This window comes from Ovis canadensis, chromosome 9 (assembly GCF_042477335.2).
Source record: "Ovis canadensis isolate MfBH-ARS-UI-01 breed Bighorn chromosome 9, ARS-UI_OviCan_v2, whole genome shotgun sequence".
Classification (NCBI taxonomy): Eukaryota; Metazoa; Chordata; class Mammalia; order Artiodactyla; family Bovidae; genus Ovis; species Ovis canadensis.
The window spans coordinates 67,044,648-67,058,321 of NC_091253.1; the positions used below are offsets into that span (position 1 = coordinate 67,044,648).

General features: G+C 43.1%; 1 protein-coding gene across 2 annotated transcripts in view; it reads right to left on the minus strand.

The window, feature by feature from the left end:
* ZNF704 (zinc finger protein 704) overlaps positions 1-13,674 on the minus strand; it is a 248,030-nt gene that overhangs the window by 44,734 nt on the left and 189,622 nt on the right. For both annotated transcript variants that reach the window (XM_069601084.1, XM_069601085.1), the window contains exon 3: positions 6,455-6,558. In XM_069601084.1, the coding sequence (XP_069457185.1) occupies positions 6,455-6,558 (104 nt within the window). The remainder of the gene's footprint in view (positions 1-6,454; positions 6,559-13,674) is intronic.

Below are 13,674 nucleotides of genomic sequence, written 5' to 3' on the forward strand. Positions count from 1 at the left end.
CAAGGGCTTCCTGGTAGCTCAGCTGGTGAAGAATCTGCCTGCAATGCAGGTGACCCCAGTTAGAGTCCTGGGTTGGGAAGATCCGCGAGAGAAGGGATTGGCTATCCACTCCAGTATTCTGACCTGGAGAGTTCCATGGACAGAGGAGCCTGGTGGGCTATAGTCCATGTGATTGAAGAGTCGACACAACTGAGCAACTTTCACTTTCATTTCACTTACATCTTACAAAGCTTATACACACAATCCGATGCATTCTCATAATATCTGTCTTTCAGAGCGAGGATTACCATGCCCATTTTACAGATGAGGTCCCTGAGGCACCAGGAAATTAACTGACTTGCCATGATTAGTACATAACGAGGATGGGCCAGGGTCTCAAACGCTGGCCTACCAGTTGGCCCTCCTTCTCCTTCAGTACATGCAGACCCCAGGTATGAGCATTCTTTTTTTCAGGCAAAGCTGAGATCAGAAAAGAACTTATTGGTAATAATTACTGATACGACTGGTGTTGAATTTTACCTTTCCACTTATGGGAGAAAACATGATGAAATGCTTGCTAATATAGAGAGATTTTTGCCCAGTTGGAATGTCTTCAGGGGCTCTCTTAATCACTGAAGATTTGATTTATTTTTCAAAATGCCCAATCTTAATTAGCATTTGTATAAATTTGACTTTCTTTTGGATAATTTCTCCTCCATATTAATGTGCATTTTGAATATATTAAAACTATATCCTAACTACAAGAAGGAAAAAAATCCCAAAATGCCTCATTAAAGAAATGCTATTAACATCTGTGTAATTAGTAATGAACTGAAGACATACTAGCATTCATAAAAAAACAACATACTAGCATTCATCAAAAAATTTCTTGACTATTTTTACCTAATTATAGGTTTCCAGCATATTCCTCAACTTTGTCAAGGAAAAAGTTCAGTTAGATGAATGAAGTTTTAAGTTGAATAGCAGAAGTAAGTTAACCATCTCATTTAAGCCAAGCTCTAACAGAATTACATGGTCTGTTATGCAAGCTCACACCTTGATAGCATTAACAAAACAAAACCAGCATCTTACTCCCTGTGGTCTACACAGAGACTGAGATACTCCCTGAACTGGAGTTGCCTCTACTAAATAAGAAAGCTCTTTTCAATACAAGACTTCAAGCTGAGTCTAGTATAAGGCCTTAGGTAATGTTACCTGGTGGACAAACTCACTCGGCAGGCCCAGGAGGCTTATAAATATATTGAAGCATACACTTGTATAATAAAACGGAGCAAGATCTGTAATTATGGTAAGTAGGAGGAACTGGCAGGAGGAGAAGGGGACAACAGACGATGAGATGGTTGGATGGCATCACCAACTCAATGGACATGAGTTTGAGTAAGCTCTGGAAGTTGCTGATGGACGGGAAAGCCTGGCGTGCTGCCAGGCTTGGGGGGCTCCCAGTCCATGGGGTGGCAAAGAGTCAGACATGACTGATCAACTGAAGTGAACTGATGAGGAACTGAAATAATTTTGAAGCCAACTATTGTTACAGTGTGGTTACACACTGCTTCCTGCCAGTGCCAGAAGTTAATTTATTTGTTTCCCTGTGAATGGCATTTCCTTTAGAAACACTATTTAATCAGAAGGACAATGGAATACAGAAATAGGGACTTCCCTGGTGGTCCAGTGGCTAAGACTCCATGCTCCTAATGCTGAGGACCAGGGTTCGGTTCCTGGTCAGGGAACTAGATCCCACATGCTGCAACTAAGACCTGGCTCAGCCAAATAAAGACATTAAAAAAAAAAAAAAAGGAATACAGAAATAAATCTCTCAGAAAAAAAGTCAGAACCAATTCCTAGTGTTTTTTAGAGAGCAGTGTCTTCTTATCTTAAACAAGCTTTTGCTAAAAATTCAGACAGGCATTTTGCTGGAATCTCCCTCATTTTGGACCCACATCCTAACAAAATGATCCTTTCCTAGCACAGTTCAGTTCAGTTCAGTCACTCAGTCTTGTCCGACTCTTTGTGACCCCATGAATCACAGCACGCCAGGCCTCCCTGTCCATCACCAACTCCGGAGTTCATTCAGACTCACGTCCATCGAGTCAGTGATGCCATCCAGCCATCTCATCCTCTGTCGTCCCCTTCTCCTCCTGCCCCCAATCTCTCCCAGCATCAGAGTCTTTTCCAATGAGTCAACTCTTCACATGAGGTGGCCAAAGTATTGGACTTTCAGCTTTAGCATCATTCCTTCCAAAGAAATCCCAGGGCTGATCTCCTTCAGAATGGACTGGTTGGATCTCCTTGCAGTCCAAGGGACTCTCAAGAGTCTTCTCCCAACACCGCAGTTTAAAAGCATCAATTCTTCTGCGCTCAGCTTTCTTCACAGTCCAACTCTCACATCCATACATGACTACTGGAAAAATCATAGCCTTGACTAGACAGACCTTAGTCGGCAAAGTAATGTCTGCTTTTCAATATGCTATCTAGGTTGGTCATAACTTTTCTTCCAAGGAGTAAGCATCTTTTAATTTCATGGCTGCAATCACCATCTGCAGTGATTTTGGAGCCCCCCAAAATAAAGTCTGACACCGTTTCCACTGTATCCCCATCTATTTCCCATGAAGGGATGGGACCGGATGCCATGATCTTCGTTTTCTGAATGTTGAGCTTTAAGCCAACTTTTTCACTCTCCTCTTTCACTTTCATCAAGAGGCTTTTTAGCTCCTCTTCACTTTCTACCATGAGGGTGGTGTCATCTGCATATCTGAGGTTATTGATATTTCTCCCGGCAATCTTGATTCCAGCTTGTGCTTCTTCCAGCCCAGCGTTTCTCATGATGTACTCTGCATAGAAGTTAAATAGGCAGGGTGACAACATACAGCCTTGACGTACTCCTTTTCCTATTTGGAACCACTCTGTTGTTCCATGTCCAGTTCTAACTGTTGCTTCCTGACCTGCATATAGGTTTCTCAAGAGGCAGGTCAGGTGGTCTAGTATTCCCATCTCTTTCAGAATTTTCCACAGTTTATTGTGATTCATACAGTCAAAGGCTTTGGCATAGTCAATAAAGCAGAAATAGATGTTTTTCTGGAACTCTCTTGCTTTTTCCATGATCCAGCGGATGTTGGCAATTTGATCTCTGGTTCCTCTCCCTTTTCTGAAACCAGCTTGAACATCTGGAAGTTCACAGTTCACGTATTGCTGAAGCCTGGCTTGGAGAAATTTGAGCATTACTTTACTAGCATGTGAGATGAGTGCAATTGTGCGGTAGTTTGAGCATTCTTTGGCATTGCCTTTCTTTGTGATTGGAATGAAAACTGACCTTTTCCAGTCCTGTGGCTACTGCTGAGTTTTCCAAATTTGCTGGCATATTGAGTGCAGCACTTTCACAGCATCATCTTTCAGGATTTGAAATAGCTCAACTGGAATTCATCACCTCCACTAGCTTTGTTCGTAGTGATGCTTTCTAAAGCCCACTTGACTCCACATTCCAGGATGTCTGGCTGTAGGTGAGTGATCACACCATCGTGATTATCTTGGTCGTGAAGATCTTTTTTTGTACAGTTCTTCTGTGTATTCTTGCCACCTTGATCCTAGCACAGTAGAGGATCACAACAGTTTCCAAAAATTCACTGATATGCAATAATTGTGGAGATAATATTTATTTCTAAAAAATAGCTTTCATTATCATAAATTGCTTTCCCTTTTTAAGAACTTGCTTCCTTTTGCAGACTAAATGAGGGACATCAGACATTTGGGATTACTATCTGGGTAATTATTTTTTTTAAGTCATAATGAACACTCTATAACTATGCTAAGAAAAGTTTGTACTGAAGATGCAAAAGGTTTATTTTGATCCTAACATTTCAATACAAAGGAATATAAAAATGTTCTCAGTTTTAAAATTCCAATGGTAAAAAGAATGAATACATCAAAATTATTGTTTTCCCCTGAGGATTCCATGAAATTCTGCAGTTCTTTTTCCCTAGAATAGGTTTTGGGGATGACTTCGGCCTTGTTTTTCCTCTCATCTTTCTTTTGCAGCTTTGCCAAGCTGAGAAGGCTACCAGGAAAGATCAGGCTCATCTCAAGAGCACGGTGGCTACTCTATGTGAAGTGACATCACCCCAGCTTGTGGGGAATCAAGGCAGTAGGCATCGTGATTTCTGGTATTGATCTTAATTCCCAGCATCTTGATCATTCTTCCCACTCCCAAATAGATTGCATTAAGTTTGGGTGAGGACTTGATGGATGTTCCACAAATTTATTTTAACACCTTCTGCTTATAACCAGATTATGGGGGAACCCTAGTTCATCAGTGACTAGGCTGTCTTTTGAGAGGAGGTTTTCCCTGGCTGGTAAGTTTCACCTGGCGGCCTCAGAATACTACATTTCACTGATCTGCAATGTGGCTTCCGCTCCACGGGTCGTCCACTGTAAATGCTCTTTTCAAAGCCATGACATTCTTCTTGATGCAGAATTGAGTCCTTTTCGCCTTGACCTTCTGAAGCATCAGATGTTGCTCCTTGAAACAAGCTTTTCCCTTGGCTTCTATGAAGTCGCACTTTCCTGCTTCCCTCTGCTTCTCCAGGTACCCCTCTCCCTTCCTGGGTCCTTTCCCTTACATAATGAGGCGGCTCACCACTTTTCACCTAGCCACCTTCTCGTTATCCTCTACTTTTCCACAGCTCTCTCGGGGTCAGCCCATCTACATCCATGGCTTCAAAGTGTCGCCTCCCAGTTCTTCATCAGCCCAGATCTCTCTTCCAGGCTGACCCAGAACCCCATCAGATCCTGTTCTCCGGATGATCCCCAGGTACTCCCTACGAAACGTGTTTCAAGATGGAGCGCTCATCTTCTTCGGCTACCCCGCCTCTTGCTCCTAACATTCACCAGCAGACCTCTTCCCTGCCTTTGCTCATCATCACTGGGAATGGACTTCCCAGAAGTCACCCTCGTCACTCCTCCTCCTTTATCTTCTCTGTCACCAAGTCTTGTTGATTCTGCCTTCTTCATCTTTCTCAATTACGCCCTATATGCATCCCCACCGTGACCACCAAGGTTCAGGACACACACGTGGTTTTTTTGTTTGTTTGTTTACTTTTTGTTTTTGTCTTGTATACCCAATTATAAATTTCCAATGTTTCAATCATCTCATAGCTCTCCTATAGCCTCAGAAGAATGTCCAAACTCATAACCAGACAGATATGACTCCTTGATTTCCTGCCAGGCTCCCCAGCTTCATCTCCTACTGCCCTACTGATTTATCATCTTGAATTATATGAGTCGATATTATATCATGACTGAGACAGGCGATCTGGAATCAGAATGATATGGAAAGAAGTTCAGCTCTGTTTATTTTTTATTTTATTTTTTTAAATTTATTTATTTATTTATTTATTTTTTAAATTTTAAAATGTTTAATTCTTACATGCGTTCCCAAACATGAACCCCCCTCCCACCTCCCTCCCCATAACATCTCTCTGGGTCATCCCCATGCACCATTCAGCTCTGTTTAAAGTCAGCTAATCCTCAGGTGCTTCAGTTTACTCATCTGTAAAATAGTGATAGCATCTCATAGAATTGTGAGAATTGCATGAGATAAAGTAAACCTAGTCTATGGCACGTACTAAGTACTCAATAAATGCTAGCTATTAGTATAGCTGTGATAGTTTTTTCCCCGCAAAAGACTGTACGTTACCTAGGAGTATGGACACTGTTTCAGTGATATAGTCAAACCATCTATTATGGCTGTTGTTCAGTTGCTAAGTCATGTCTGACTTTTTGCAATCCCATGAACTGCAGCACGCCAGGCTGCATCTGTTAGGGTACCTAATAAATATATACTGAATAAAAGAACGGATTAAAGAGCCTGGGATAATGCTTTTTCAAAATATTTAATCTTTAGCATTCTTTGGTCCAACTACCCCTCTAACCAAACAGGAAAAGAAAAAAAAAAAAGGCTGGGGAATTAACTTCATGAGACCAATCTCCATCTACCTGGGTATGGAACACAAGTTCTTAAAGATAAGTTGGAAAGGTGGTGGAGGTCAGTAAATCTGCACTCAACGGGTGGATGTAGGAATGAGATGCAGTGGGGTCTTTGGGACGATGAGGAGGAAGGAGGCTGGTAGCTCTGGAGTCCATTTCTTCCACATTTCCCCTCCCTTCTCACTAGTGGGTGAGGGTCCATTGTGTGTGTTAGGAATGAGTCTGCACATAAGTGCAAAGACCAGAGTCTGGAAGGATGTGTTCCAAACTGCTGAGAGTGACTGCCTTTGGGGAGGGACTGTGCACCACATGGCTGAATTTTAAAATACGAGTGTGTTCATGTGTTGTGTAATTAAAAAACAACTGGAAAAAAAGGAAAAAAGGGGAAGAGGAAAGAGAGAAAGAAAAGAGCTTCCTCAAAGAGAAGCTCTGCTCCTGATGTGGGAGGACCCTTCCCTGGGCCGCGCCCCAGGCTTACCGTTCTGCCGCACAGGAGGGCTCCGAACCAAGGGGCTGGTGGACAAGCTGGTGAGTACCATGGCTGCTGTCACCTTGTCCATGTCCAGCTCCTCCGAAGATTTCCTGGAAAACAGGAAGGGGCATGGTTAACTGTTCATTCTGCATCTCCGTGCCATGTTACCACACACGTTTACCCCTCTAGATTGTCCCCATGAAAATGCAATGTTTGTTAGTTTTATTGTACAGATGAGGAAGTCAAAGTCCAGAGGTTAAGTGATTCAGTCAAAATCATATACTATTGATGTTCCTGAGGTTAAGACTCTGAGCTTCCACTGCAAAACAGGTTCAATCCTTGTTCAGGGAACTAAGATCCCACAAGCTGCACAGTGTGTCAAAAATTTAATTTAATAACAAAATCTGATTAAAATTTTACATAATATTAGGAAGTGTCAGGTTCATCCACTGGTCATTCATCTAACAGGTGTTCATTCAGAGTGAAGCATAGGGCTAGACTCTCCTAGGCATGGGTGATATGTGGTAAACAACACACAAGGCTGGTGAGGAGAAACACAGAATCAGCAAACAACCGAAAAGGGAGAGACTAATTTCTGGTAGTGACACGTGCTATGTCAGGCACAGACAATGTGACATGACAAGGACCGTGGACAGCTGCACTCAACGGGGGCAGGGAAGGGTCTCCGAGGAGGTGACCTCTGAGCTGAATTGCGAAGGAGGAGGAGGAGAAATTGACCCCCAGCAGCCAAGACAGCTGTGTGAAGGCGAGGCATCAGGAATCAGCACTGGATATTTGGAGAGTGATCCGCTGGTGTGAGAAGGGGAGAATGGTGCTGAGCTGGTCATGTGGGGTCTTTTAGCTATGGGAGGTGCTTCGATTTTATTCCAGGTGGAACAGGAAGTGACTAGCAGGCTTGAAGCAGGTCTAATGATGTAAAATGATTGATATTTTAAAAATCATGACCTGAGCTGCTATATGGAGAATGAGTTCTAAGAAAGGTAGCATAGAAGCAGGGAGGCTAGTTGGGACATAATTGCTAGGAATCCAGACAGGGGGAAAGAGTCTCGTGGACTGGGGCAGGGGCAGCAGCAGGTGGCCTCAGAGGACTGGCCGCTGCACTGGGTGTGGGGGGTGAGCAGAAGGGATCGTGCCCAGGTGTCTGGCTTGAGCAGTAACTGGACCCATTGACTGCGATGGAGAGGGTGGGAGAAAATGCAGTGAGGGGTGTTTAAACTCCAGTGCTGGCTTTTCCACAGTCTATGAGAAGAAGGCTAGGGCAGAGGGTAGTTGCTATGCTGTTAATGTGAAGAGCCACTGAGAAGAAGAGGTTACTCTGGTTCATTAACTTTGGTCAGCTAACCCTGAATAAAGGTCCATCACATAATGATCACTGTGAACTGAAGCCGGCTTGTTTAAATTCATTTCAATAATGAAGTTAGCATTGAGAGGCAAAAATGTGTGCATTAATAGTACCCTGACATCAGATAAATTGTACCGCCTCCTCAGAGATGAATATTTTGTTTCAAATGAGGGAACAGTTGAAGGAGCACAGGAGAGGAGTAATAAGTCACATCGATAAAGGAATTGACTCTTTGACAAAGGTGGTTTTCATCCTCAGGTATGCTGTATAGTTTGTAAAAGCAATGAACTCGAGAGAGAAACTTTATAGCGTCGCTTCAAAGCAACAAAGGGAAAAAAGATTCCTGATTTAGAGAAAAGTCAAATAGTTCCCAGTTAAGGCAGGTTGGGGAACTGCTCAATCAATTTCACCATGAAATTATCAAAATTATTCCAATTTGGCTCTCTGATGTTCACCATAGTGCTGAATTACTAAGCAAAGCTTACTCTTTCAATCTAAGGTACCAAAAGATGGGAATGTTTGAAATTTTCTTCTGTAGTTCTTCTCAAAGTACCTTATGCTCTCTCTTGGCAAATTGATCCATCAAAAGACAAATTACTCGGTTCAGAGAAAAGTACTTCTAGAAAGCAAGCTTGAGAGCACACAATGAAATTCACTGCACAGAAACTTTCAAGACAGTTTCATACGCTTAGGGAAGAAACTACTCACTCATTTTGCATACTATTAAGAGATTTTACAGTATCTACAATTTATAAGATCCTCACACTTGGGAGTAAAGTTGATCTTATTATTTTTTTTTTCCAGAAATGAGACCTCCTGAAACAGCACCAGGGAAAGAATGTAAAACATCTTAAAGTAACTTTGAGTGTTTTATGTCTCAGTCTTCCCATGTAGTCATGGCCACAGAGGGAAGGGGTTACTTGGGGGTGGTGAAGGAGAAAAGCTTGCTCTAGAGACTGTTACGTATAAATAGATGGTGGGGCTCCTTCCACAGCTTGAGCTCAGCTGTCAGGATCACTCCGTACCAGCAGGGGGCGCACCTGAGCAGGCCATGCTGCCATCTCTTCCAAGACTGAATTACGGGAGCTGCTTATTTCTCTTTCCAACTATCAGTCTTCTTTTTTCCTTTTGTTAACAAAAGGTTTAAGAACATGGAAAAGAGTTCCATGAGCCAGGCACAGGGAAATGGCATGACTTTGTAGGGAGAAGGTCCCCTTGCCACTTGCTCCCATCCCTAAAGGGCCCTGTTACACAGTCATGGTTTTTCGCTCCATCTCTTGGTTTCAGGGACCTTCATTTTTCCTTCCTCAATCTGCTCTGTGGCTTTTTTGATTTTTCACATCTAACATGCACATTTATGCTTTATAGTCTCAATGATAATTAACACAAAAGCTGATTTGTGTGTTAAGTATGAAGATCAATAGAGCACGTATCATTATAAAATATGCATTTATTTTGCATTTCCAAAAGCTGACATTTCACAATAATTATTGAGTATCATAAAGCACATTTCTGATGAGTAAAAAGAGGAATAAATATTAGTATAATCAGAGTGTTTCTGTATTTGGATTACCTTTAAGTTTCCCATCGGTACTGGAAGTTACTAAAAACAACAATAAAAAAAAATCAAAAGAATACTTAGCTAATGATTCAGTTCACCTATATTTCTCGGGAAGTATTGTTATCATGCTACATGAAACATTACCAGATGATACGGCCTTGTGCTGTGTTGTGTTTTTGTTTTTATCTTTGTTTAATTTCTTTTGGTACAGTACTATCTAATTACTGATTAATTGGTGCTGTAAATTCAAATCCTTATAATTAAACAGGAAGAGATGATATACAAAGTAGAATTTGTAACACTTTGAGAAAATTGCTACAAAGGCCCTCTGGTAGATTCAGAGTTGTTGAGGCAAGGGGAGAAAACATTATCAGTAATACTAAATATTCTCTCCTAGTTTGAAACTGAGCTTGAATCTACTGTAGAAAACCTTATTACAAATATGTTTACAAAAGGCTTTTCAAGTTTTCTTTTCTCTCAAACTTAGTTGAGTATTAGAAGAGTAATAATACTTAGAATTATTTTTTAAAAATAGTAATATTCGTCATTACTGTATATGTCAGTGGTCTAGAACCTTTTTGGCACCAGGGGCCAGTTTCATGGAAGACAATATTTCCACAGCCTAGGGATGTGGGGGATGTTTCAGGATGGTTCTCACAAGGAGCGAGCAATGTAGACCCCTTGCATGTGTGGTTCACAGTAGGGTTCAAGCTCCTTCAGTTCAGTTCACTTCAGTCGTTCAGTTGTGTCCAACTCTTTGTGACCCCATGGACTGCAACATGCCAGGCCTCCCTGTTCATCACCAACTCCTGGAGCTTACTCAAACTCATGTCCATTGAGTCGGTGATGCCATCCAACCGTCTCATCCTCTGCCATCCCCTTCTCCTCCCGCCTTCAATCTTTCCCAGCATCAGGGTCTTTTCAAATGAGTCAATTCTTTGCATCAGGCAACCAAAGTATTGGAGTTTCAGCTTCAACATCAGTCCTTCCAATGAATATTCAGGACTGATCTCCTTTAGGATGGACTGGTTGGATCTCCTAGCTGTCCGAGGGACTGAGTCTAATGCTGCCACTGGTCTGACAGGAGGCGGAGCTCGGGCGGTAAAGCAAGCGATGGGGAGTGGCTGTAAATACAGATGAAGTTTGATCACGCGCTCGCCACTCACCTCCTGTGCGTGGCCCGGCTCCTAGTGGGCCATGGATCCGCACCATGGCCCTGGGGGTTGGGGACCCCTGCTCTGTGTGATCTGTCGCTCAGGTTGACCTGGCTTCGAGGACTGAACAGGATTTCAAGAGGGGAGAATCACATTTCAGGCAAGGGATTAGGCAAGTCCTTGCCTTGTAATCTGCTTAGGAGTGCTACTAGAAGGATGGGAGATGAGGACAGAGAGCCTGGGCCAGTTCATGGGGCCTCACGTGCCAGGCTGAGTGGTTTGTCATGTCCTTGTAAGCAGAGGGAAGTCACTGAACCCTCTTGAACCTGGGAGAGAGACAGATGATCAATCTGTATTTTAGAAATAGGTCAAAATGGAACATGTAATGGAAAGGGAAGAAGCTAAAAGTAGGTTGTTTAGCTACTTTTAGTTAAGCCAAAATTCAAACCCCAAGTAATAGACTAAGAGACAACTATTCCTCAATGAACAGATAGTACAGACTATCTGTATATCTGCTAAGGGGGTGTCCTGGGCCTCTCTGGGAGAGGCAGTAAAGGTAATGGTTAAGAGCACAGGCTCTGGAACGAATTAGATCAGTTCAGTTCAGTTCAGATCAGTCGCTCAGTCGTGTCCGACTCTTTGTGACCCCATGAATTGCAGCACGCCAGGCCTCCCTGTCCATCACCAACTCCTGGAGTTCACTCAGACTCAACGTCCATCGAGTCAGTGATGCCATCCAGCCATCTCATCCTCTGTTGTCCCCTTTTCCTCCTGCCCCAATCCCTCCCAGCATCAGAGTCTTTTCCAATGAGTCAACTCTTCACATGAGGTGGTCAAAATACTGGAGTTTCAGCTTTAGCATCAGTCCTTCCAAAGAAATCCCAGGGCTGATCTCCTTCAGTATGGACTGGTTGGATCTCCTTGCAGTCCAAGGGATTCTCAAGAGTCTTCTCCAACACCACAGTTCAAAAGCATCAATTCTTTGGTGCTCAGCCTTCTTCACATTCCAATTCTCACGAATTAGATCATGTGGCTTCAAATCCACTCTGCCATTACTAGCTGTGTAACCTTGGGTAAATTACTAACATCTCGAAGTCTCTGTTTCTTTATTAGAAAAAGGAAGACAAAAAAATAGATCTGTTGAGGGGCTTCCTTGCTGATCCAGTGGTAAAGAATCTGCCTGCCAACGCAGGAGACACAGGTTAGATCCCTGATCCGGGAAGATCCCACATGCCAGGGATCAACTACGCCTGTGTGCCACCACCACTGAGCCTGCTCTCTAGAGCCCGGGAGCCACAAGTACTAAGTCCATGCCCCTAGACCCTGTGCTCTGCAACACAGAGGCCACCACAAGGAGAAGCCCCTGCACTGCAAAGAGAGTAGCCCTGTTCACCGCCACTAGGGAAAAGCCCGCACACAGCAACGAAGACTCAGCACTGCCGAAAATAAATGAAGTTTTTTAAAAAATAGGTGGTTGAAGGTCAGGAACGGTGGCAGTAAGGAGATACCCCTCATCCAAGGTAAGGAGCAGCGGCTGTGCTTTGCTGGAGCAGCCGTGAAGAGATATCCCCACGTCCAAGGTAAGAGAAACCCCAGTAAGATGGTAGGTGTTGCAAGAGGGTATCAGAGGGCAGACACACTGAAACCATACTCACAGAAAACTAGTCAATCTAATCACACTAGGACCACAGCCTTGTCTAACTCAAGGAAACCAAGCCATGCCATGTGGGGCAACCCAAGACGGGTGGGTCATGGTGGAGAGGTCTGACAGAATGTGGTCCACTGGAGAAGGGAATGGCAAGCCACTTCAGTATTCTTGCCTTGAGAACCCCATGAACAGTATGAAAAGGCAATATGATAGGATACCAAAAGAGGAACTCCCCAGGTCATTAGGCGCCCGATATACTACTGGAGATCAGAGGAGAAATAACTCCAGAAGGAACGAAGGGATGGAGCCAAAGCAAAAACAATACCCAGTTGTGGATGTGACTGGTGATAGAAGCAAGATCTGATGCTGTAAAGAGCAATATTGCATAGGAACCTGGAATGTCAGGTCCATGAATCAAGGCAAATTGGAAGTGGTCAAACAAGAGATGGCAAGGGTGAACGTCAACATTCTAGGAATCAGTGAACTAAAATGGACTGGAATGGGTGAATTTAACTCAGATGACCATTATATCTACCACTGTGGGCAGGAATCCCTCAGAAGAAATGGAGTAGCCATCATGGTCAACAAGAGAGTCCGAAATGCAGTACTTGGATGCAATCTCAAAAACGACAGAATGATCTCTATTTGTCTCCAAGGCAAACCATTCAATATCACAGTAATCCAAGTCTATGCCCCAACCAGTAATGCTGAAGAAACTGAAGTTGAACGGTATTATGAAGACCTACAAGACCTTTTAGAACGAACACCCAAAAGAGATGTCCTTTTCATTATAGGGGACTGGAATGCAAAAGTAGGAAGTCAAGAAACACCTGGAGTAACAGGCAAATTTGGCCTTGGAATACGGAATGAAGCAGGGCAAAGACTAATAGAGTCTTGCCAATAAAAGGCACTGGTCATAGCAAACACCCTCTTCCAACAACACAAGAGAAGACTCTACACATGGACATCACCAGATGGTCAACACCAAAATCAGATTGATTATATTCTATGCAGCCAAAGATGGAGAAGCTCTATACAGTCAACAAAAACAAGACCAGGAGCTGACTGTGGCTCAGATCATGAACTCCTTATTACCAAATTCAGACTTAAATTGAAGAAAGTAGGGAAAACCGCTAGACCATTCAGGTATGACCTAAATCAAATCCCTTATGATTATACAGTGGAAATGAGAAATAGATTTAAGGGCCTAGATCTCATAGATAGAGTGCCTGATGAACTATGGACGGAGGTTCGTGACATTGTGCAGGAGACAGGGATCAAGACCATCCCCATGGAAAAGAAATGCAAAAAAGCAACATGGCTGTCTGGGGAGGCCTTACAAATAGCTGTGAAGAGAAGAGAGGCGGAAAGCAAAGGAGATAAAGAAAGATATAGGTATCTAAATGCAGAGTTCCAAAGAACAGCAGGAAGAGATAAGAAAGCCTTCTTCAGTGATCAATGCAAAGAAATAGAGGAAAACAACAGAATGGGAAGGACTAG